General features: G+C 65.9%; 7 protein-coding genes across 7 annotated transcripts; 3 read left to right on the top strand and 4 right to left on the bottom strand.

Annotated features, from left to right (window-relative positions):
• Positions 1 to 2,875: 2,875 nt before the first annotated feature.
• EMIHUDRAFT_368734 (hypothetical protein) lies at positions 2,876 to 3,773 on the bottom strand. Its single transcript, XM_005773796.1, has one exon. The coding sequence runs from the start codon at positions 3,373 to 3,375 to the stop codon at positions 3,001 to 3,003; it is 375 nt and encodes a 124-aa protein (XP_005773853.1). The 5' UTR covers positions 3,376 to 3,773; the 3' UTR covers positions 2,876 to 3,000.
• A 2,969-nt stretch (positions 3,774 to 6,742) lies between these two features.
• On the top strand, positions 6,743 to 8,033 carry EMIHUDRAFT_444455 (hypothetical protein). Its single transcript, XM_005773797.1, has 4 exons — positions 6,743 to 7,198; positions 7,268 to 7,497; positions 7,532 to 7,589; positions 7,619 to 8,033. The coding sequence occupies exons 1-4, from the start codon at positions 6,767 to 6,769 to the stop codon at positions 7,745 to 7,747; spliced, it is 849 nt and encodes a 282-aa protein (XP_005773854.1). The 5' UTR covers positions 6,743 to 6,766; the 3' UTR covers positions 7,748 to 8,033.
• Positions 8,034 to 9,674: 1,641 nt separating this feature from the next.
• EMIHUDRAFT_444457 (hypothetical protein) lies at positions 9,675 to 10,564 on the bottom strand. The gene is made up of 3 exons (XM_005773798.1): positions 10,359 to 10,564; positions 10,148 to 10,287; positions 9,675 to 10,038 (listed from the first exon to the last, which is right to left on the bottom strand). The coding sequence occupies exons 1-3, from the start codon at positions 10,539 to 10,541 to the stop codon at positions 9,738 to 9,740; spliced, it is 624 nt and encodes a 207-aa protein (XP_005773855.1). The 5' UTR covers positions 10,542 to 10,564; the 3' UTR covers positions 9,675 to 9,737.
• Positions 10,565 to 13,387: 2,823 nt separating this feature from the next.
• Positions 13,388 to 14,086, top strand: EMIHUDRAFT_117169 (hypothetical protein; the record flags this gene model as incomplete). The annotated part of the gene is made up of 1 exon (XM_005773799.1): positions 13,388 to 14,086. One exon carries the CDS (start codon positions 13,388 to 13,390, stop codon positions 14,084 to 14,086), a length of 699 nt encoding a protein of 232 aa, XP_005773856.1.
• A 411-nt stretch (positions 14,087 to 14,497) lies between these two features.
• Positions 14,498 to 15,627, bottom strand: EMIHUDRAFT_444459 (hypothetical protein). Its single transcript, XM_005773800.1, has 3 exons — positions 15,112 to 15,627; positions 14,901 to 15,028; positions 14,498 to 14,831 (listed from the first exon to the last, which is right to left on the bottom strand). Exons 1-2 carry the CDS (start codon positions 15,391 to 15,393, stop codon positions 15,014 to 15,016), a joined length of 297 nt encoding a protein of 98 aa, XP_005773857.1. The 5' UTR covers positions 15,394 to 15,627; the 3' UTR covers positions 14,498 to 14,831; positions 14,901 to 15,013.
• Positions 15,628 to 15,846: 219 nt separating this feature from the next.
• On the top strand, positions 15,847 to 17,164 carry EMIHUDRAFT_444460 (hypothetical protein; the record flags this gene model as incomplete). The annotated part of the gene is made up of 6 exons (XM_005773801.1): positions 15,847 to 15,943; positions 16,012 to 16,157; positions 16,228 to 16,393; positions 16,534 to 16,713; positions 16,786 to 16,926; positions 17,025 to 17,164. Coding segments are annotated over exons 1-6 (828 nt in total), but the record flags the coding sequence as incomplete, so codon positions are not given.
• Positions 17,165 to 17,722: 558 nt separating this feature from the next.
• On the bottom strand, positions 17,723 to 20,998 carry EMIHUDRAFT_241187 (hypothetical protein; the record flags this gene model as incomplete). The annotated part of the gene is made up of 7 exons (XM_005773802.1): positions 17,723 to 17,845; positions 18,152 to 18,625; positions 18,713 to 18,823; positions 18,902 to 19,288; positions 19,412 to 19,726; positions 19,856 to 20,299; positions 20,627 to 20,998. The coding sequence occupies 7 exons, from the start codon at positions 20,996 to 20,998 to the stop codon at positions 17,723 to 17,725; spliced, it is 2,226 nt and encodes a 741-aa protein (XP_005773859.1).
• Between the last annotated feature and the right edge of the window lie 298 nt (positions 20,999 to 21,296).

The following is a 21,296-nucleotide window of genomic DNA, read 5'->3' on the forward strand; positions in this document are numbered from 1 at the left end:
CTCCGCCGCCGCCCTCTCCACCGCCGCCCTCTCCGCCTCCTTGCGCGCCAGCACGTCTGCGGCTTTTGCGTCTGCGGCATCACGCCGCGACGCCTTGGCCTGCTCGGCCGAGGCGCGCTTGGCGGCCTGCGCGATGGCCCGCTCGTTGGCCGCGGCCGCCTTTTGCTCGGCCGCCAGCTCGGCCGCCAGCTCGGCCGCCCTCGCGCGCTCGGCGGTGGGCGCGTTGGCCGGCCGCGGCGCCCGCTGCCGTTGCTGCGTCCTGGCGAGCGCGTCGTCGGCGGTCATGTACTCGGAGGCGCGGGCGGCGTGCTGCTGCGAGAGAATGGCTGCCGCCGCCGCGGCGAGCGCGACGCCGTGTGGAGCCTTGGAGGCACCCGAGAGGAGGCGGAGCCCGGCGCGAGGCGGCCGGAGCGGCGGCCGGAGCGGCGGCCGGACGAGCGGCGCGAGGGACGACAAGGAGGGGGTGGCGGTGGCGGCGGCGGCGGCGGCGGCGGAGGCGGAGGCGGCGAGGAGCAGGACGACAGAGTGTAATTTGGCCCCGGACATCGGTTGTGGAGGGTTGGGCAAAAAAAGCCCTGGATGCCAGGGACCATTGGGTTGCTAGACTGAGATGAGACCGCCAGTGGATGTGGGAGTCCACCGCGCACCGCGCTGCGAGCCTGTCGTGTCCCTTGTCAGGAGCAGGAGAGCCCCACCTGTCCCCCTGATCGTCCTTCCAAAATCCTGCTCGTGCAGGTGGGGACCTTGTCCTCGTCCCATCCCTCGTTTGGCGTGTCTGTTTTCTTTCTTTCTTTCTTTCTGTACTATTAACAACGAAGGCGCTCTCAAAAAAAGCCGTAAAACCTCGTCCAAAGACCTCCCATCCCTCCCTTGCGCTGTCCGTTTTCAAACCTCTACCGTCCCGGATTCGCCTCTCCCCACTCTCGGAAACGTTCGCAACGTGAAGAATAGGCACGTGCACTTTCGCGCTTCTCATCACTGCCCCGGCGCCCACGCCTCGACCTTCTTGGGCAGCAGCTGGTTGGACAGCTCCTCTCCGTGGCCTAGGCAGCCGCTCTCGCCCTTGCCCCAAGTAAAGACGGCTCCGTCGGCGGTGAGGGCGAGGCTATGTCCTCCCGCCGCCACAGCGAATACGCACTGGTCAGCAAAGGCCTCGACCTTCTTCGGCAGCAGCTGGCCCTCCTCGTCGCCGTGGCCTAGCCGGCCGAAGGCTCCACTGCCCCAGCTCCAGACGCTGCCGTCGGCGGTGAGGGCGAGGCTGTGACGCTCTCTTGCCGACACAGCGATGGCGCGCTGGTCAGCCAAGGCCTCGACCTTCTTCGGCAGCAGCTGGTTCTGCTGGTCGCCGTGGCCTAGCTTGCCGTAGGCTCCACTGCCCCAGCTCCAGACGGCGGCGTCGGCGGTGAGGGCGAGGCTGTGCAAATCTCCAGCCGACACGGCGACGACGCGCTGGTCAGCAAAGGCCTCGACCTTCTTGGGGAGCAGCTGGGTCTGCAGACTGCCGTGGCCCAGCAGGCCGTAGACTCCCAAGCCCCAGCTCCAGAGGGCGCCGTCAGCGGTGATGGCGAGGCTGTAGCCGTTTCCCGCCGACACGGCGACGACGCGCTGGTCAGCAAAGGCCTCGATCTTCTTTGGCAGCAGCTGGCTCTGCTGGTCGCCGTGGCCCAACATGCCAAAGGCTCCCTCGCCCCAGCTCCAGACGGCGGCGTCGGCGGTGAGGGCGAGGCTGTGCCTGGCTCCAGCAGACGCAGCGACGACGCGCTGGTCAGCAAAGGCCTCGATCTTCTTCGGCTGCCACTGGTCCAGCATCGCCTCGTCGCCGTGGCCCAGGCCGTGGCCTCCAGGGCCCCAGCTCCAGACACTGCCGCCGGCGGTGAGGGCGAGGCTATGCGCAGCTCCCGCCGTCACGCTCACGGCGCGCTCGCCACCCAGCGTGGAAGGAAGGCGGGTCGGCGTGTTGAGCTGCGTCACGCCCTCGCCGTGCCCGAGCAGTCCCGGCGTCCAGAACCCAGCCTTTCCGCACGACGAGAGCCGCCCCTCGCCGTCGATGAAGAGGCTGTGATACCCGCCGGACGCCACCCTCGCCGGCGGGTTGGCCTCGCGCAGCAGCGCCATAAAGCACAGCCACCGCACGGCGCAGCTCTCGCCCTCGGGCAGCGCCGGCAGCTCGAAGCCGCGCTCTTGCGCCCACAAGCGGATGCCCTCCAGCGCGAGAGAGGCGTGGAAGAGCAGCGAGACGGCCGCGGCGCGAGCGATGTCGGCGGGGCTGTCGAAGCGGGAGATGACGCGCGCGAGGAGCTCCGTGGGGAGGTCGAGGAGGCGGGCGGGCGGCGGCGAGTCTGGCGAGGGAGCGGCGGCGGAAGCGGAGGCGAGGAGGCGCGAGCGGCGGCGCGGCGGGGACATCGCGAAGAAAAGAATTCTATTGCCGTACTATTAACAACGAAGGCGCTCTCAAAAAAAGCCGTAAAACCTCGTCCAAAGACCTCCCATCCCTTCCCGTTTTTGTCAGGAGACGGAACACGGAGGAGCTGTATAGGTCACTAGAGACCCACACCATCGCTACATCACCACAACCACCAAGTCGGATACAAGTCGATGACAATGTGCGCGGCAGGAGAAACCCAACAGCATGACAATGTGCGCGGCAGGACAAACCAAACATGAGACACGGTTACACAAGGACGGTCAGGCTACGGTCAGGAAGTAGGTTTGAGTTCACACTCTCCAACACTCCCCCATTGTCTCCGCAGTCTTCATGAATGAGGATGCGGCAGACAACAACAGCAGAGTGTGAATGTGTCTGAGCGTAGGTATGCCGGTTACCCGCCGGCGTCTCGCGGGGCTGGCTAAGCGTCCAACCTTGCGTCTTCGCGAAGGATGGTCTTGCTTGTTGGCAAGTCTTGCGCGCTAAGATGATCCAGTGAAGGGGTCAAAGCGCGGCCGAGTGGGCGGAGAGAGAGAAAGGGGAGATAATGAACAGGAGCTCGTTGTGGAGCTCGGTCATGGCGCGCCGCGAGCTGCAATCCGGGCTGAGCGTCGCGGGGCGGCGGCTTGAGCGGGCGCGGCAGGCGCGGCGGGCGCGGGAGCGGCAGCGGGGGCGCCCCCTTGCGGCGCGGCGATTGGGCCGTTGGGAGGCCTCGCCGCGTTGACGCGGATGAGCGCATCAGGGACGTGAGGACGATCTTCAATGCCCCAAACGTTGATGTTGCGCCACGGGCCGCCGACGTCGGAGATGGCAGGCTCAGTCTCAGACGTCCAGACGGCAGAGGCGCTCGTAGAGGCACATTGGACTTCTTGCCAGAGGCGTTGGATAGCGGGACGGGCTAGCGCGAGGAGGCGAGACGAGGAAGAGACAGCAATGAGGTAGAGTGGCATTGCCACGTCGAACAGATGCCCAACACTCCCCCACGACGTGGTAATCGCCACACAAGGCAGAGAGGGCGTGTCCATCGTCGCGTGTTCATCGCGTACAGCTCCGGTCGTGTCGAGCGGCGACGTCGGAAGTAGCGGCGGCGAAAGGCAGGGTCCACATTCGGTGCGAGATCTTTGCGGTAACTGCCGTTGCAGCAGCCCGAGAGCTGGTAGCGGAGGCAGCAGCTGCGATGGTGGTCCGTAGGCGAGGAGAACGGACCGGTAAGGAGAAGCAAGAGGGGATACTCGTGTCCACACAGCCGCAGTGCTGGCGGAGATGCGCTCTGTCGCAGAAGATCCGCAAGCACCCAAGTTGATGTTGCGGTTGTACTCATTCTGCTCAGCCTCCGTGCCGAGCAGTTGGCGGCCGCTGTGCCACCGTGCGCCGAGCCTCTGTGCCCAGCCAATCACCACGGCTCGCGCAGGTGCCCATGGTGCCAGCCAACGTATCGAGCGTAAGCCGGAAATGCTGTGCGGCAACACATCTCGCTTGTGTGCCGCACCAGCTCTCATGTCGGCCTCAGTGCCGCACTGCTCACTCCGTGCACTCACCGGTCGGTACCATGTCAGGAGACGGAACACGGAGGAGCTGTATAGGTCACTAGAGACCCACACCATCGCTACATCACCACAACCACCAAGTCGGATACAAGTCGATGACAATGTGCGCGGCAGGAGAAACCCAACAATGACAATGTGCGCGGCAGGACAAACCAAACATGAGACACGGTTACACAAGGACGGTCAGGCTACGGTCAGGAAGTAGGTTTGAGTTCACACTCTCCAACAGTTTTCTTTCTTTCCAGTCAACCCTGGAGGCGGATTAGCGGGGTCTGTCCGACTCGCTCGCTGCACGGTTGGCTGCGGCGCTCCGGCGCAAGCCGACGCTCGGGAAGTGGCGCCACTCTGCGTGGCTGCCCTCCCGGCTTGTCCTTGGCTCTCCGACATCGATCGAGCACGCCTGTCCGACGAGCGGCTTGCCGTGCGGGTGGCTTCGACCTTCGTGTGGCGCTCTTGTCGAGAGCGTTTTGCGGCCCGGCGGGTGAGAGAATATGTGTCGTCTGATGTGTCACTGTGTGCGTCACATCGGTCTTGATAACAAGCACGGTCAATCCGTCGAAGCGATATACTCGTCACGTCACGCTGGACGCCTTGCACGGAGCTCTGTGCCGGCAAAACAGGAAGAGCCGTCCGTCCAAGAAGATCTCGATAGGGAGCGAGGACCGTCAAAGGTGCTCACGCAGGTTTCGGACGTCCGTCATGGTGCGGTCAGTTCCCCCCAGGTTTGACCGCGCAGGTCCCAAAACTCGTCGAGCACTCGTAGGACGTAGCCTTTCTGCGACTCTCTGCGTGCTGCCGGCTGCGGCGGCTCGGGAATAGCAGATTTTGCAAGATATCTCAACGAGATCCGACATCTGTGCGGTCATTTTTGGAGTGATCTTACCGCGTCATGACGGAGTCTTGATACCTCTCGGAGCACCTCTAACGGTTCTCGCTCCCTATCGAGATCTTCTTGCCGGACGGCTCTTCCTGTTTGAGCAGGCGCACATCGCTTCCAGGGAGGGGGGCGTGCTTCTGCTCACGCTCCACCCCCCCCCTAGCATGTGGTGAAGGCGCTGGGGGGGTCGGGACCCCCCCCATAGCATGTGGTGAAGCCTCTTGGGGGGGGTCGGACCCCCCCCCTAGCATGTGGTGGGCACCCCCCAGCAGTTCGTGGGCTAGGAATAGCCGCCAGAGAGCCGATTTTGCCCCCAAAGTTGTGAAATCGTGGCTGAAAGTCCAATATCTTGGAGAATCTGACCAGTCTCAAGGCTCATGTAGCTCCAAAGGATGATTTCCCCCTCGAAAATGCTGCGAAATGAGGTGTAAAATCAAGGGCCCGGAGGGCCTGACCACGAGTCTCTGGGGGGGGTCCTCGGCCACGAGCACGACCCCCCCCAGCATGTGGTGAAGGTGCTGGGGGGGGCGGGACCCCCCCCCTAGCATGTGGTGAAGCCTCTAAGGGGGGTCGGACCCCCCCCCAGCATTTATGTGAGCAATGTGCGCCTACTCTTTTTCGTAAAAAATGATAGCTATATGAGTTACCAGATCCCACCGTGACAGTATGATCGATTCATCGTGGCATGCTCGGCGCAGCGCGTGGGCCGCCACCGAGTGGCTGCCGGTTCGAGCCGACTTAGCTTAGTTGGCAGAGCACCCGCTCAGTAAGCGGGAGGTCGAGGGTTCGAACCCCTCAGTCGGCTTTTGCTTTCTTTGATGGCGAACGCAGGATGGCGGGCGGCGCTGTATGAGGCCAGAGAGGACAGGGCAGCACTCTCTGCCAGCTCTTTGGCCACGAACGGCGCGCGGCCTACCGGGCCAGCTCACGCGTCACGATACGACGCGTCGGGGTACGGGGCGATTCCACGGAGTTCTGCGGGCAAACGGCGGGCGCGCGCACCTGACGCCCAAACGACGCCGTTAACCCCACAGTACGGCTCAGAACCCGCTCGTATGGGTCCATCGCCGACCAGCCTCGGGCCTCGGCTCGTTCTGGCCCGTGTTTGGCGTCCGGAGCTCGGCTGAGGGAGGGTGTAGAGGATGTAGAGTGTAGAGCGCTGTAGAGATGTAGAGATGTAGAGCGCTCTGGAGCGCTGTAGAGCTGTAGAGCTCTACATCCGCCGCGGGACGATGTGAGTCCGATGTAGAGCGATGTAGAGGCACTCTACAACGTGAAATCTCTACAACAAACTCTACATCATAAGCCGCGAACGAGGCACGGTCGCTCTCCGACATGAGGCGCGTTGCACTTTGCCAGTGCTGCCCTGGCCTTCTGTCTGCCCGCCCAATGGGTGGCAGGTGCCTCTGCTGCTGTGGCATGCCTCACGGCTGCGACTGGCCGGCGCCTCGGCGCGTCAGCTCGGCTCGGCGTAGCGATCGTGGCCAGCGCAACTCGCTTAGACTCAACGCTCAGCCAGGAGCTCCCGCACGCGCTGGCGCGAGTCATGGCGCATGCAACGCGTCTGAATGCTCGCCTCGCCTCGCGCAAATGCGACCGTCCTCGCAGCCGACAGTCCACCGCCTGCTAAAGAAGCACAGCGACGAATGCGGCAGCGGCGACGCATGGCAGGCTGGTCATGACTGACGCAGTTATAGGGTGTTGTGTGCCGTCAGAGTGACTCTCTGTGTGTCAGGGATAGTCAGGGCCGTCCATCAGAGCTCCAGTAAGCTTGGGGGGGATCCGTCTGCTTTTCGCTGCGCATGCTCGAGCCCCCGGCGAGGGCTTGTGCTGTGAATAGCAGGTTGTGCGTTTACGTGCGAGTACTCGCCAGCCGAATCCTAGAGAGCAGTCCGACGGGGTTGGCTCTCTCAAAGCATGCCCGACTCGCCCGCGCGCGTCCTCGTCGTCTACGGCTCCGAGGGCGGCAACGCGCGCCGCGCCATCACAAAGTGCGTCCGCGCGTGGGAGCGGGAGTGCGACGGCAGCTACGCCGTCGAGCGCGTCGTGGCGGGTTGCGAGCTCGACTGCCCCGTGGATGAGCTCGCCTCGCGCTACGAGGTGCTCATCGTCGCAACCTCGTCCTTTGGCGAGGGCGACCCGCCGGAGAACTACCTCCCCTTCCTGCTCGGCCTGCTGCGCGCAAAGGAGGCGGCGGCCCGAGGCGGCGGCGGCGGCGGCCCGCCGCTGCGGGGCCTGCAGCACGCCGTCCTCGGGTTTGGGCAGTCCGTCTTCGCGACGTACCAGAACTGCCCGCGCTGGACCGACAAGCTGCTTGGCGAGCTCGGGTCGCGCCGCTTCGTCCGGCGGGTCGAGGCGGAGGAGGCGCTGCCGCTGCTGCGCGCGCCCCTTGCTCACGTCTCGCCCTCTCCGCCTCAGGTCGAGGTGGACGAGGCGAACGACGAGGCGCCGGCGGACGAGGGCGGCGACTACTTCGGCTCGGGCGGCGCGGGGAGCGTTCGCGACGTGGGCGCGCTGCCCGAGGGGGCGCTCGACCCGGACGCCGGCCTCGAGCGGCGGCGCGGCGTCGACCGCTTCCGGTTCGAGGTGCAGTGGGCGCTGACGCACGCGCGGGACACGGCGGGCGAGCCTCCTGTCTGCGGCTGGGGGTCGCCCGGCTCGGAGCTGACTGAGAGGTGCGAGGCGGAACTGCTCGAGGCGGCCGCACTCCTCCGCGCACGGTGAGAGGAAGGAGGAGCCAGTGCGTGAAGGGGCCCGCGTTGACTGCAGGCGCGGCCCGAGGTCGTCCGCGACAGGGCCCTCCTCGCCGGCCCTCTCCTTCGGCTCCTCCTCGCGGGCGCGGCGGCCGCCGCCGCCGCCGCCGCCGCCGCCGGGTACGAGCTGCGGCTCGCGTGGTGAGAGGCTTGCGCAGGCGGCACGCACTCCTCGCCCTCCGGCACTGAGAGCGAGCGTGGCGGTGCGAGCGCGTCCGCGGGCACGACTGAGACAGTGCCCGCCTTCGCCGTCGCTTCCCTAGCTTCCGAATCCGAAGGTCTCGTGTGTGCACCCAGTTCTCTCTCTTGCATGAGGACGAGGTCACTGCACGCGTGCGAGTCTGTGGTGGGATCCATGCTCATGATTGATGTCTCCGATGTGGCGCATATTGCATGCACGACCTGATGTCAGGGTGTCGGCCATTATCTACAAAACGAACATCTCTTCTGTTTGTTTTCTTTTGCCCGGGCCCGTCAGTTGGCCGTTGCGCTTTTTGCCCGGCCGCTCTGCGCTCTTTTTTTTGCGTTCTCTGGCCCTTCTGTTTTTTCTGCTCCGATTGGTCGCGACTGGTGATGAGTGTTATAAGCTGAGGTCAACGCCGGGTGCGGGTAAATCTCGGCACGGATCGGCACGTGTGGTAGCGTGCGATGAGGCCTTGCCAGCTCCTGGTGGTGCCCTCAAGATCGCCGCGCGCATTGGCCGCTCCGCCGACGTTGTGATGAGCCAACAGAGTAGATCCAACCACACTATTGATAGGTGATAGGTACTCAAAACACTCGCACAACGCCTGCCTTTCACAGCTCAGCCTTTCAGGGCTTGGGCATGACAAGCAACGGCCCCGCCGGTCGGCGTCCGATGCACAAGGCAGCCAACATGGCTGCCACGGCGTTTCCGCTCGGGATCGCGGCAGCCTGGCGGACCGCATCGCAGGCCTCCCTCCCGTGAGCCACAAAAGTGCGTGGCAGCGCGGCGCGCCGTCAACCTCGCTTTCGGAGCAGAGACCAGAAACCAGGAACCAATGCTGCGGCTCATCTATCGCGCGATAACCAACCAGAACGCCGGGTTCCCCCCAATCCTCCCACCCAGAACATGCTGCTGTCTTAGTACTCCCGTTCGACCCCATTGCCATTCGGAATCCGATTAGTTAATCAAAGGGTCATTCCGGCGGAATGACCCCTCCGGGGAGATCGTTCTACACACCTCGAAAAACCACAGAAACCAGACTCCAGAGTGTCTGGACCGATATATTCCCATGGCCCGGATGTTTTTAGTTTTATGTGGGATGTGTCGAAAAAGCAGAATACAGAGCTCCTCGTCCTATAAGTCAGTATCAGACGGTTTCTTCATTCTTCATAGCTGTAAGCTGATATGCCAGGCCCAGGGCGCAGGGGCAGGGCGAAGAGAGCCTGGTATCTCAGTATGTTATATCCTAATGATATAACATAGTACGGGGTGTGGAGGGTGAGTTGAACAGGGGTTGTGCGCCAAGCCCTCCTGCTCGGCTCCAGCGAGTAGACAAGTGTTACCATCAACAGAGGAGAAGGATATGACCTCAGGGCTGATGTGACCAAGCGCTGGTAGCGTGGTTTTACCTCACACCCATGGTCTCACAGTGTGCCGGCAGTCGCCGAGCAGTGTCGCTCACACAAGCCGCAGCACAAGTGACTGAGGGCCAGTGAGGGCGATCCCATCGCTGTCACAGGGTCACAGCTGTGGCAGCTGCACAGTAGGCTGTGTCAGCTGTGCAGAGTGTGTGAGCAGCAGAGGAGCTGCTCTCCAGGCTTCTATCGCAAAGAGCTGCATGCCACCGAAAGCGCTGTCGAGGTTCGCCGAGCGTGGCGCAGGTTGGAGGACACCGTCACCGACGAGCGCGTTGGACTTCTCACTCCGGACAAAGACGGGGACACAGCGGACGGTGCGGGGTGTGTCCCCGTCTTAGCGGCGAGGCGCGGGACCGTCTGTGGCGATGTGGGTCGCGTCCTCCGATTTTGTTCAACCCAGCATCCACACCCTATAGGATCTGGTTTGTGCATACCTCAGAGTATATCACACCGCGCGCTCGACACCGATTGCTGATATGGCAATCGAATCGTGGCGATCACAAGAATCACATTACATCGCATTCTCGCATTTGTCACCCAACGGGCTCCACATTCACACACTTTGTGCGGTGCACCAGCGCCGCCTCAGCCGAGAAGCTCGACTCGCGACTCCGCACAATCACGTCGGCGCGCGCCAGCAGCACCCACTCGGCGACCGCCCTCTGCACGCCTCTCAAGTCGCGCTCCTCGCGTCCCTCGCCTGCAGAGCCGTCGCCGCCAACCCCGTCCCCGTCGCCAACCCCGCCCCCGTCGCCGCCGCCGTGCCGCCCCTGCGGCACCTCGATGACGGCGTGGCTGCCGCCGACGCGGCCGCGAAGCTGCCTCCGCGCCCGGCTGCACGAGGGCGGGTGGGGGGTGGGGCAAGCTGGGCGAGGGGAGAGGACGGAGCGGGAGAGGACTCGGAGCGGGAGGGCGGGAGGGCGGGAGGCGGGAGAGCGCGCGCCGCTGGTCCGACGCCACGAAGAAAGCCGTCTGCTTCCCGGCGGCGGCGGCGCGTGCGGCGGCGTCGAGCATCGCCGCCGCGAACTTGTCGACGTACGCGTCGTCGTGCGCCGACGGCGCCGAGTTGAAGAAGCCATTGACCTGTCGGCCGGGAGAGGCGGCTCACGCGGCCTCCCGCCTCCCGCCTGCGCGCGGGGGGGAGCGAGAGCCGCCGCGTCGAGCGCGTCGCCCTGGCGCACGTGCACGCCGACGAGCTGCAGCCCGGCGCCGGCCGCCGCCGCCGCCGCGCGCGCGGCGTCGATGCGGGCGAGGGCGGGGGCGAGGAAGGCGCTCACTCCGGCCGACGGGACGAGGGCGCGGTAAAAGGCTGCCCTCTTGCCCGCGTCGAGCCGCATCTCGTACCTACAGCACGCACGCCGCGGCCGCCTCGACACGCGGGTGCGCCTCGCGCGCGCGCTCCCAGAGCCGCCGCCGCACGTGTTTGCCCGCTCCTCCTTTGCGTCGGGCGACCATGTCGGCGGCGGGCGACAGAGCTGCTTGCCTCGCAGCGTCGCCGGGAGAGACGCGCCGGCGAGCACGACGACAGGCGCCGGGTCGTCGGGCAGGTGGCGGAGGTGCGACGCGTAGAGGCAGCACCGGTTGCCCAGCGGCTCGTACCGAGAGAGCACGCCGCGCTCGCTCGCGCACGCCGACGCCGCGATCGCCGTCAGCGAGTTGACGCGGAGCGAGCCGACGCCTCCCAGCAGGTCGCGCTCGAAGAGGTCCTCAAGGCTGGCGCCGCACGATTCGCTGATCTCCCAGCGGACGTGGAGTCGCCGGCCAACCTCGGCCGCGAGCCAGACGGCGCTCGCGATCGACCTGATGCGGTTGCCAAAGCCGTGGCGCGTGTGGACCACGAGAGCTTCGCCGCCGCCGTCGGCCGGCGGTGGCAGCGTGGGCGTCTCTCGCATGGACGTAACTACCGGCTAAGCGCTTTAGCGCGGTGCGAGAGGCTAAAGGCCGCAGCGATTGCCTCCAGGATGTTGCACCAGCGACTGGCGGTCGCGAGTACTGGCGGTCGCGAGTACTGGCGGTCGCGAGTAGGGAAAAACGTTATGATAGTGCCCACCCTCCCCCACCGGCCCTAATGCAGGCTGGTGCACGAGTCTCGCGTCGCAGCGCCTTGCACTGTCGTCAACATGCGCTTGCACCTTGCAGAAGGAACAGGTACTGGGCTACTGGCGCCCGTGTCGGAGCACTTGGTTGGGGGTGGGTGGGGAGAGAGAGAGAGAGAGAGGTGGAGCAGGTGGAGGAGGAACTTGGGGTGGAAAAAGTGCTCCTCCGGGAATGACGGAATGTACGTAAGAGCTACTGAGAGAATGAGAGAGCGCGTAGGGCCTTCATACGAGCGTCATCTTGTAGTGAACAGGCCGACTTCGCGGTTTGAGGCCCAGCGCAGACCGACCGACCGCAGGGGGGGTCCGGTCGGCGGCCGCGGAATACCGCAGACCGAAGGGGGGGTCCGGTCGGTCGGAGGAGCGCAGACCGAGGGGGGGGTCGGTCGGGTTGGCTCGAGGGTCACACCGCACACGGTGGCATCATGGTCCAGGGAAAATTTGGAGACGCGAAGACCGGGTGCGAGGCAGATCATGTTGCCGGCATAGCTCTGCCCGCGCGCAACGCGCAGCATGTCGCGATTAACTGAGTTGCTCCAGAAGCGGCGTCCATCGATTGCCATTCGCTGTCGCTTGGGCGACTCGGAAGCCGATGAGCCCGGTGACGGCGGCGGCGATGTGTCGATCAAGTCTGGCAAGTCATCGTAGTCATCGGAAGGGACGATGCGCGCGTACTGCGGAGAAGTCTGGAGTACAAAGTGACGGCAAGCAGGACCAGGCCTGCGACTGCGTAGATGCTCCACATGCATGTGTGGGGTCGGGCTCGCTCGGGCCTCGGCTAAGAAGTCTCCTTGGACCTTGGCGCTTGGCTGCGTGACTAGTTTTCATAGTGAAAACCGGCGATTTCGAAGCGCCCACCTGAGGGAGGGTGTAGAGGATGTAGAGTGTAGAGCGCTGTAGAGCTGTAGAGATGTAGAGCGCTCTGGAGCGCTGTAGAGCTGTAGAGCTCTACATCCGCCGCGTGACGAGGCGCCTGCGTTGTAGAGCGATGTAGAGCGCGATTTTGTTGTAGAGTTTGTTGTAGAGGCTCTACAGCCAAACCGCCGGGAAGGCAGTGACTCAAAGAGGTCGAGCCGCGCTAATGGGGTGTCTCCGAGCTTAGTGAAGCTCTGATGGACAGCCCTGACTATCCCTGACACACAGAGAGTCCCTCTGACGGCACACAACACCCTATAACTGCGTCATGACCAGCCTGCCATGTGTCGCCGGTGCCGCATTCGTCGCTGTGCTTCTTTAGCAGGCGGTGGACTGTCGGCTGCGAGGACGGTCGCATTTGCGCGAGGCGAGGCGAGCATTCAGACGCGTTGCATGCGCCATGACTCGCGCCAGCGCGTGCGGGAGCTCCTGGCTGAGCGTTGAGTCCAGGCGAGTTGCGCTGGCCACTATCGCTACGCCGAGCCGAGCTGACGCGCCGAGGCGCCGGCCAGTCGCAGCCGTGAGGCATGCCATAGCAGCAGAGGCACCTGCCACCCATTGGGCGGGCAGACAGAAGGCCAGGGCAGCACTGGCAAGTGCAACGCGCCTCATGTCGGAGAGCGACCGTGCCTCGTTCGCCGCTTATGATGTAGAGTTTGTTGTAGAGATTTCACGTTGTAGAGCGCCTCTACATCGCTCTACAACGCAGGCGCCTCGTCACGCGGCGGATGTAGAGCTCTACAGCTCTACAGCGCTCTACAGCTCTACAGCTCTACAGCGCTCTACACTCTACATCCTCTACACCCTCCCTCAGGCGCCCACGTGGCGGTTCGCGAGAAGGAGGGAGAGCGTTTCAGGGGGCTCACGGCAAGGACACCGACCGAGGGGGGGGTCGGTCGTCACACCTCCCGCCGCCGAGAGAGCGGCCGACCGGAGGGGGGGTCCGGTCCACCTCGGGGGCAGACCACCGACCGGCGGGGGGGGTCCCCACGAAGTAGGGGGGGTGGGTACAAAGTGACGCTCGTATCAGGGGCCTAGGTAACACCAGAACACACCCCTCTCCCTTTTCTCCAAGTAAGCTAAAAGTACGTACAGCGGCGCCCTTGTTTAGTTGAAGGCGGGCAGAATGCGAACTTTACTAGGAACTTTCGACGTAGTATCTTGCGAACATAATGCCCTCGGGCGCCGAGCCTGGGGGCGCAACGCTGGAGGAGGGCGCTACGAAGAAAAGCGGGTCGTCCAAGTGGGCGTTGCCTCTCATCGTCGTGGGCGTACTCGCTGCTCTGGGCCTCGGGTTGGGCCTCGGGTTGGGGTTGGGCCTGAAGAGCGGCGGTGACGATGACGACGCACACGGCGCAGCCACGCCCACAGGCATGGCTCACCACGACGACGGGCACGACCATGACCACAGCACTGACCATGCCGGCGAGGAGCACATTATCGACGAGGGCCAGACGACTGTCGCTTGGACCGCCGGCTTTGCCGAGGAGGCAAAGCGAACTCTTGGCGGGTTCCACGCCGGTGACAAGCTGGTCTTCACCTGGGACGAGTGCTGCCACAACGTGGTGCTGATGCCTGACAAAGCAGCGATGGATGCGTGCGACTTCACCAATGCTCAAGTGCTCGCCGGCGAAGACGGGTCCGGGTACAGCTACAGCTTCCCCGAGGGCGCGTCCGCTGTCTACTTTTCGTGCAACATCGGTCTTCACTGCCAGAATGGCCAGGTGCTGGCGGTCGCTGCGCACACGGGCGACGATCCACATGGTTCTGAGGACCTCCATTCCGATCATGAACCAGAGGAGGTCGAGCACTTTGAAGGGGATGGCCACGACCATGACCACGGAGGCAGCGGCTACGGCCGCAAGCTCTGAGCACGACGAAAGACATATAGGTGATCTATGTTCAGACAGGACTGTAGATCCTTGGGCGAGGGTGGTGGAGAGGGCGGTATGTTGGCGGAGCAACCACCTCCTCCCGACGTGTCGGCAGGCAGGATGTCATCCCCCGTGATCCAGACTGCCCGTTGGAGGCAGGCCGCTCACACTGGAGGTGTGTGCGTCTTCCTGTCATCCAAAGAGCCAAGTGGGTGGCAGACTGGCATCGCATCGGTCCCGGGTGCTTTTTTTATTTTACCTTAACCCGGCTGAGCTGGGTGCCGGCCGGAGCTAAGAAACCACGGCGTGGCGTGGGTGGGTGAGGGGTGTGGAAAGGCTAGACATCCTCGAGGTTTCACATCTGTTCACACGAGCACCCCCCACAAATACGCGCTTGATTGTGCATGGCTGGCGCAGCGTCGCAGAGCCTTCACGACCATTAGCTGTCGTTGACAGCCCATTAGCTGACGGGCAGTGCTAATTTGCATGGCGCCTTGCACTGTCGTCGACAAGCGCGCAGCTGACGGCGACGAGGCGGCGGCGGCCGCCGCCGCTCTCTCTCTGATTCACAGGCATCGCGCGCTCGCCAAGACCGTCCGCAACTCGGACTGGCTGTCGCTGCTCCGCCGTCTGAAAGCCAGTGGCCGCTTTCGAACCTCGGCCAGCCTCCTGCCGCCATCAGGACACATGCACCTCTATGGCCGCGTCCGCCCGGGCGCCGTCGGCTTGATCTTCGACGGCGGTGCGAGAACGACCCTTTCTCTGGGTCGAAACGCTCCTGGTTCCGGAACCTGCTCGGAGCCTTGATTAGGTGCGGTCGACCTGCAGCACGCCCTCTGCTGGCCGTCGGGCGTCTTCGCCAAGACGGAGCACCACCTTCATGTCGGCGCCGACGGCACCGTCACGCTGAGCGGTCCATGCCGGCTACGCCTCTCCTCCCTCGAAGGGCTCCGCGCCGCCAACGAGGAGGCGGACCGCAGGCACGCCGTGTGGCAGCACGCTGGTGGCGAGCGGCCGGAGCCCTCGCTGTACAACGAGGTGTCCGTAGAGCTGAGCGGGAAGGACGTCGCCGCCATCTTTGTTCGCTCGCACGAGGAGCGGCACCTGGTGCTGGCTCTGGGCCTGCGCTCCCTCTTCCGGCACCTCTTCTGCGGCAGGCCCCTGCCGCTGCTGCGCATCACGCCCGAGGGAGGCGCGTGCGTCGTGGCGCACGACGAGCAGCTCGCCCTGCTGAGCGCAGCGTGCGCGCCGGGAGGGCTGCCGTGGGCGTGCGACGCGTCGGGCGTCGCCCCGCGGCTGCCCATCGACGCGAGCGACTTCCCGGAGCTGCAGCCGCAACAGCGGCTCGCGCTGCACGCTTCGCTCGGCCTCACGCACGCGTCGCTGCGCGCCTCGCTCGCAGAGGCGCTCTCGCGCCCCGCCAGCGACCAGCCCGCGGCGCTGGCGCCCCTCCTCGCCAGCTGCCTCGTCGCCGCCGCCAGCTCCGGCAACGTCGCCTCGGCGCGCGAGATTGTCCGTGTGTCTGCGCCGCTGCTGCTGGCGTCCGTCGCGCCCCCGCCAGCGACAGCTGCCACCGCCCCCGTCCCAGCCCCCGTCCCAGCGTCGGCCCCCGCCCCCGCCGGCCGGCCCGCGAGCTGCTCCCACCCCGGCAGCTGCCCGCCCCTCGCGGAGCCCCTCTTGCCGCCGCAGCCGCTCGCGCCGTCCAACGCCTACGCTGAGTGGTCCGGGGGCGGCTCCTCCGCCCTCGAGTCGGTCGGCTCGCTCCAGCGCGCGTGCGCCACGGCTCGCTCGGACGCGATGCTCGTCCCGCTCGGAGCTCAGATCACGCTCGCCGAGTTCGTCTCGGGCGGGACGGCGAGGCGGCCCTCCGCCCACGAGCCCTCTCCGAGCTGCCGAGCAAGTTTCGCGGAGCCTGCATGCAGGCGAGGCGGCTCGACGGCGCGTGCGAGTGGATCGAAGAGTGGCTCCGCCGATCCGAGGCGGACGCGGCGTGCCCGTCGCCCGCCTCGCTCGCCTTCCGGTTCGCGTCGTGGCTCGAGGCGAGGCGCGTCGACGGCAACTCCGACTGGCTCTCCCTCCTCTCGCTTCGTGTGCCCTCTCGGCACCCTCTCGGAACCCTCTCGGAACCTTCCCCGCAGGCTCTCCTTCCTCACGGGCCGCGCGCTGCGCAACCGGCGCCACTTCCTGAGCCAGCTCTACGCGCTCCGCCGCAGCGCGAGCGACGGCCAGGCGTACGTCGCGCAGCTCTTCGCGATCACCTCGCGGCTGCGCCAGCCGTGCTTGCGGCTGCGCATCCTGCAGCAGGCGCTCGGCCTCGACGAGTCTGATTGATTAATTAATTAATTAATGGATCAGTTTAATTAATTAATTAATTAGGTGCTCGGCCTCGACGAGTTTGATTAATGAATGAATGAATGGATCAGTTTAATTAATTAGTCAATCAGGTGCTCGGCCTCGACGAGCGCTTCTCGCGCGACATCGTCCACGGCGTGATCTGCCTCGCGTGCGACGTGGTGGAGAGCATGGCCACGCGGGCGCCGAGTCGCGAGCCGAGGCCGCACAGCCCGCCCGGCGAGGTCGAGCCTCCGGGCGCGGGCGGCGCGGCTCGCGTGTCCGCGCGCAAGGCGACCATCGGCCTCCTCCTCTCGCTGGACTGACCTCCCAACCCCAACCCGAACCCTGACCCTGACCCTAAGGCGACCATCGGCCTCCTCCTCTCGCTCGACGACTTTGACGAGGCGACGCGCCTCGAGGCGGACGCGCTCTTCTTCCCTGGGCCAGGAAGCCCGCGCCCCAGGCCGAGCGACCCGGTCGGCGAGAGCGAGCGTCGGAGCAGGGTGGAGCACTTCTACAGGCGCGGTGGCGTGCTGCGCTCTGCCCACCACTCTGCGAAACTGCCCGCCACCGCTCAACGACCCCTTCCTCGATCCGCTAGGGATGGCTCGGCTCCTGTCCTCGTCGGCACGGCTACCTCGCCCTCGTGACGATCCTACGCGCTCCGCATGACATGGATACGGCCTGCGCACACGACCTCACGACGGCTGTTGGTCTCTTGCATGGCATGTGGCTTTATCAGCGGCCGCTCGGCCGCTTGCATAAACCGTAGGTACAATGCGACACTGCTTCGGTGGGGCTTTATACCGGGTGTAAGAATTTAATACCGGGGATGTGGATACTCGTATGATAGTGCGGAGGATTTCGCACTTATCGCTGCCCTGGTCGCTGGTCCCTGGAGGTGCAGGTGATGACTCATGTGTACGTCCCCACTCCCCAGTACTTTTTTTTGTATAGAGGGTTGCGGCGAGCGCGCAGTAACAGCTCCCAAGTAAGAAGTATTCATCGATCACCAGAATCGAATATGGTTGTTTTGACAGGTACATTTACGGTTCTTTATGATGTACGAAGCCTCTCATTCTTCTCTCTCGGCGCTCGTCCGCTCGACTCAACGCGTCCCGGGGCAGTTCCTCGGCTTCAGAGAGCCCCTGCGAATAACCGACGTGTGTATCGTGTTCGTCGCAGACTGTGTGGAACTAGCTGCGGCCTGTGCAACAAGGCGCGTGAAGGGGCGCCCGCCCAGAGCTAATATTGCAGCCCGGTTCAGGTGACCGGAGTCTAGTCCTCGCCATGCGCCCCTCAACGCGCCTCCTCGCCGAGGATCTGAAGCACGAGCGGCTTGAGGCCCGCCGCCTTGAGGTCGACACCGAGGCGCGAAGACAGCTCGCGCAGCACCGCCTTGACGGAGACCTCCTCCTCCGCCTCGCAGGCGGCGAGCCGCTCGCAGATGAGCCGCCGGAGCGTCTCCTCGCTCACCGCCGCCCCGCCACCTCCCCCGGAAGCCTCCGCTTCCCCTCCCGCCACGTCGCCCGCCGCGCCGCACTCCTCTCCCTGCCCCGCCTCCGCCTGCGAAACCGCCTCTCCCTGCGAGACCGCCTCCGCCTCGACTTCCATCGCCGATGCCTCGCCGACGGCGGCCGCCTCGCCCCCGTCGGGCTCCCCGCCTCGCGTCTCCCCGCCTCGCGTCTCCCCGGGGTGGTGCCCTTCGGACGAGCGAGAGAGGAGCACCTCGCGGAGGATGGAGCCCATCAGCCCCGCGTGGCTGTCCCTCGCGCCGTCCGCCTGCGCCCCTCCCTCGCCCAGCAGCGTGTGCTGGCTGAGCACCTTCTTCGACGCGATGGCGAGCACCTTCTCGTCGACCGTCCCCTCGGTCGCCAGCGTAATCACGCGCACGGGCCGCGTCTGCCCGATCCGGTGCACGCGGTCCATCGCCTGCTGGTCGACGGCCGGGTTGAAGTCCACGTCGTGCAGGATCACCGTGTCCGCCGACGTGAGGTTGATGCCGAGGCCGCACGCGCGCGTCGAGAGGAGCAGGCAGCTGATCGACACGTCGGCGGTGAAGTCGTCCACGATGGTCTGCCGCTCCTGCGGCGAGACGGCGCCGTCCATCCGGCGGTAGGCGATGCCGAGGCTGTGCAGCAGCTCCTCGAGGACGTCGAGCGTCTGCGTCCACTGCGAGAAGATGAGCGCGCGGTGCCCCTCCTACAGCCTCGGTACAATCTCGGCGTGAGCTCGCGTCCTCTGCGAGGAGGAGGAGCGCGGCGGGGGAGCGCGGAACGGCGCCTCGACGAGGGGCGGGAGGAGCGAGGCGAGCTTCTGCGCCTTGGCCGAGCCGAGCAGCGAAGCGCTCGGCAGGCAGAGCGAGCGGAGCGCCGAGTAGGCCTTGCAGTTGAGGTGGACCTGCGGCGAGGGGCGGTCGGGCGGTCGGGCGGTCGGGGCGGGGGCGAGCCGGAGCGGGCCTTGCAGCGGCGGGTGGACCTGGATGTCGGACCACGTCTCCAGCTCGGAGAGCACCATCTCGGAGGTGCACTCGTCGCCAAAGGCGCCCTCGCAGTGGAGCGCGTGCGCGATCCGCGGCAGCAGCGGGCGGTAGTGGCGGAGCAGCAGCAGCGGGTGCTGCGCCGCCTTGCGCAGGTCGGTGAAGGCGCTGGCGATCCATCCCCGGTCCCTGCCGTCCACCTCCTCCTCGCAGCCCGCGTCGAGCTCCGCGCGGTCGGCGGCCTTGCGCCTCGCCCACCGCTCGAGCGTCTCGCGCTGCTGCGCCGCGATGCGCGCCACCGTCTCCGAGTACGCGGCTCCCTGCGCGGGCGGCATGCGCACCACCGCAACCTCCTCCGTCTTTGGCGGCAGCGCGCTGAGCACCTCCTGCTTCAGCCGCCGCAGCACGAAGGGGCGCATCAGCTGCTGCACCTGGACGAGATACAGCCGAGATACAGCCGAGGTGCGGCCGAGGTGCAGCCGAGAGATCGCCGGCATCAGCTGCCGCACCTTGGCCACCTTAGGCGCGCACGCGACGCCGTCGCCCTTGCCGACGCTGCTGAAGAGGGCGGAGAGGGAGGCGCGCGATCCCTTGCCCGAGGCGGTGAAGAGGCGCGGCGCCACGAAGGAGAGCAGCGTGAGAAGCTCCGCGGGGTTGTTCTCGACGGGCGTGCCGGTGAGCAGCAGCCGGTGGCACGCCTCCACCTTGGAGACGTTCTGGTGCACGTTGCTCTTGTCATTCTTGAGCTTCTGCGCCTCGTCCACGACCAGGTACGACAGCTTGCCGCGCGCGCCGACGCGGCCGAGCTTGCGCTGGAGGAAGGCCTATGGGAAGGCTCCAGGTACGTTCCAGGCAGGTTCAGGGCTGCAGGCAGTCGGGCTTGCGCTGGAGGAAGGCGCCTGCTCCTGCCTCGCCCGCTCGCTCGAGCCCGAGAAGGCGGTGATGCCGCAGACGACGACGTGCGGCGGCTCCTCATCGCTGCGCCGCGAGAAGCTGCTTCGGACCGCGGCCTTGGTCGCCTCGTCGCCGTGGAACTTGACGACCCGCAGAGCGGGGCACCACATCGCGAACTCTCGCATCCAGTTCTCGAGGGTGGCGACCGGGGCCACGACGAGGTGCGGCCCCTCGTCGCCCTCGCCGAGCAGCTGCGCGAGCAGTGAGATGGTCTGCACCGTCTTGCCGAGCCCCATCTCGTCCGCGAGGATGCCGCCCGTGCCGTGCTGGTGGAGGCCGTGCAGCCAGGACAGCCCGATCAGCTGGTGAGGCTTCATCGCGAGCTCGGAGCTCATCAGCGGAGGCTGACGAAGCGAGTCCCCTTGGCCGCCGGGGCCACCGGCGCTGTCCTCCTCGAGCAGCGGCTTGAACTTCTCGCGGATGCGCGTGGCGACGCCCTCGCACTTGCCAATCACCTTGTCCAGCCCCGCCTCGGCCTCCGCATCCGAATCCGCCTCCGACTCGGCCTCCGACTCGGCCTCCGCCTCGGAGGCGCTCTGCGGGCAAGACCGCTTGCTACGCGCCTCGGACGAGCCGCCCTCGGCCGCAGCACGCTCGCGCTTGCCACCGCCGCCGCCGTCCGCCTCCGGCTCGCGCTTGCCACCGCCGCCCCCCGCCGGCTCGCGCTTGCCACCGCCGCCGCCCGCCGCCGGCTCGCTGCCGCCCTGCGCCTTTTGCAGCCGCAGAGTCTCGAGCGCCCGCCGCCGCTCCTTCCTGACGGCGTCGTCCACTCGCGAGGCCGCCTTGGGCTCGAGCTCCTCGGTGCGCTGGCGCATCAGCGCAGCCTCGCGCGTCTCCTCAAGGCGCTCACCCGCCGACGACACCCAGACCCCGGTCGGCGAGCGCTCCCAGGACACGCCCTGCTCCTTCTCCCACCACTTTGCGTGCCGCACCCACTTGTCCAGCTTCGTGCGCACGTCCTCCCCGACCGTCACCGCCCCGCGCTTCACCTGCTTGGCGCACTCGAGCAGCAAGTGCGAGTTGATGCGCCCTGCCGCATCGCGGTACGCCAGCTGCCGCGTGTCGGGGAGGAGAAAGCGGGTGGCTTTGAGAGCGGCGATGTCGATCGTGCATAGCGGCGCGTTGGAGAACTCGGGCGCCATGGGCACGCTGACACACACACGCCTCGGTCCGGTGGCAAGTCTGAGTCGAAGGCGGGAGAATTACGAGTCAAGGAAGCCGAGTGCCGGAAAAGAACTCACTGGGCACGGGACTGGCGCGCACTGGCACTAACACAGGTACACCACGGGAGCCGCCTAAGCGACTCCTGCGAGGACGGCGAGTGCTGGAAAAGAAAGTTCGCATGCGGGCCTCGACTTTCTTCTTTCTCCCCTCCGACTACCTGCCGGAACGTACGAGTAAACACCGACTTCATTATCACAAATCGGTGTCGGCGCCGTC

Source organism: Emiliania huxleyi (assembly GCF_000372725.1).
Source record: "Emiliania huxleyi CCMP1516 unplaced genomic scaffold EMIHUscaffold_326, whole genome shotgun sequence".
Classification (NCBI taxonomy): domain Eukaryota; phylum Haptophyta; order Isochrysidales; family Noelaerhabdaceae; genus Emiliania; species Emiliania huxleyi.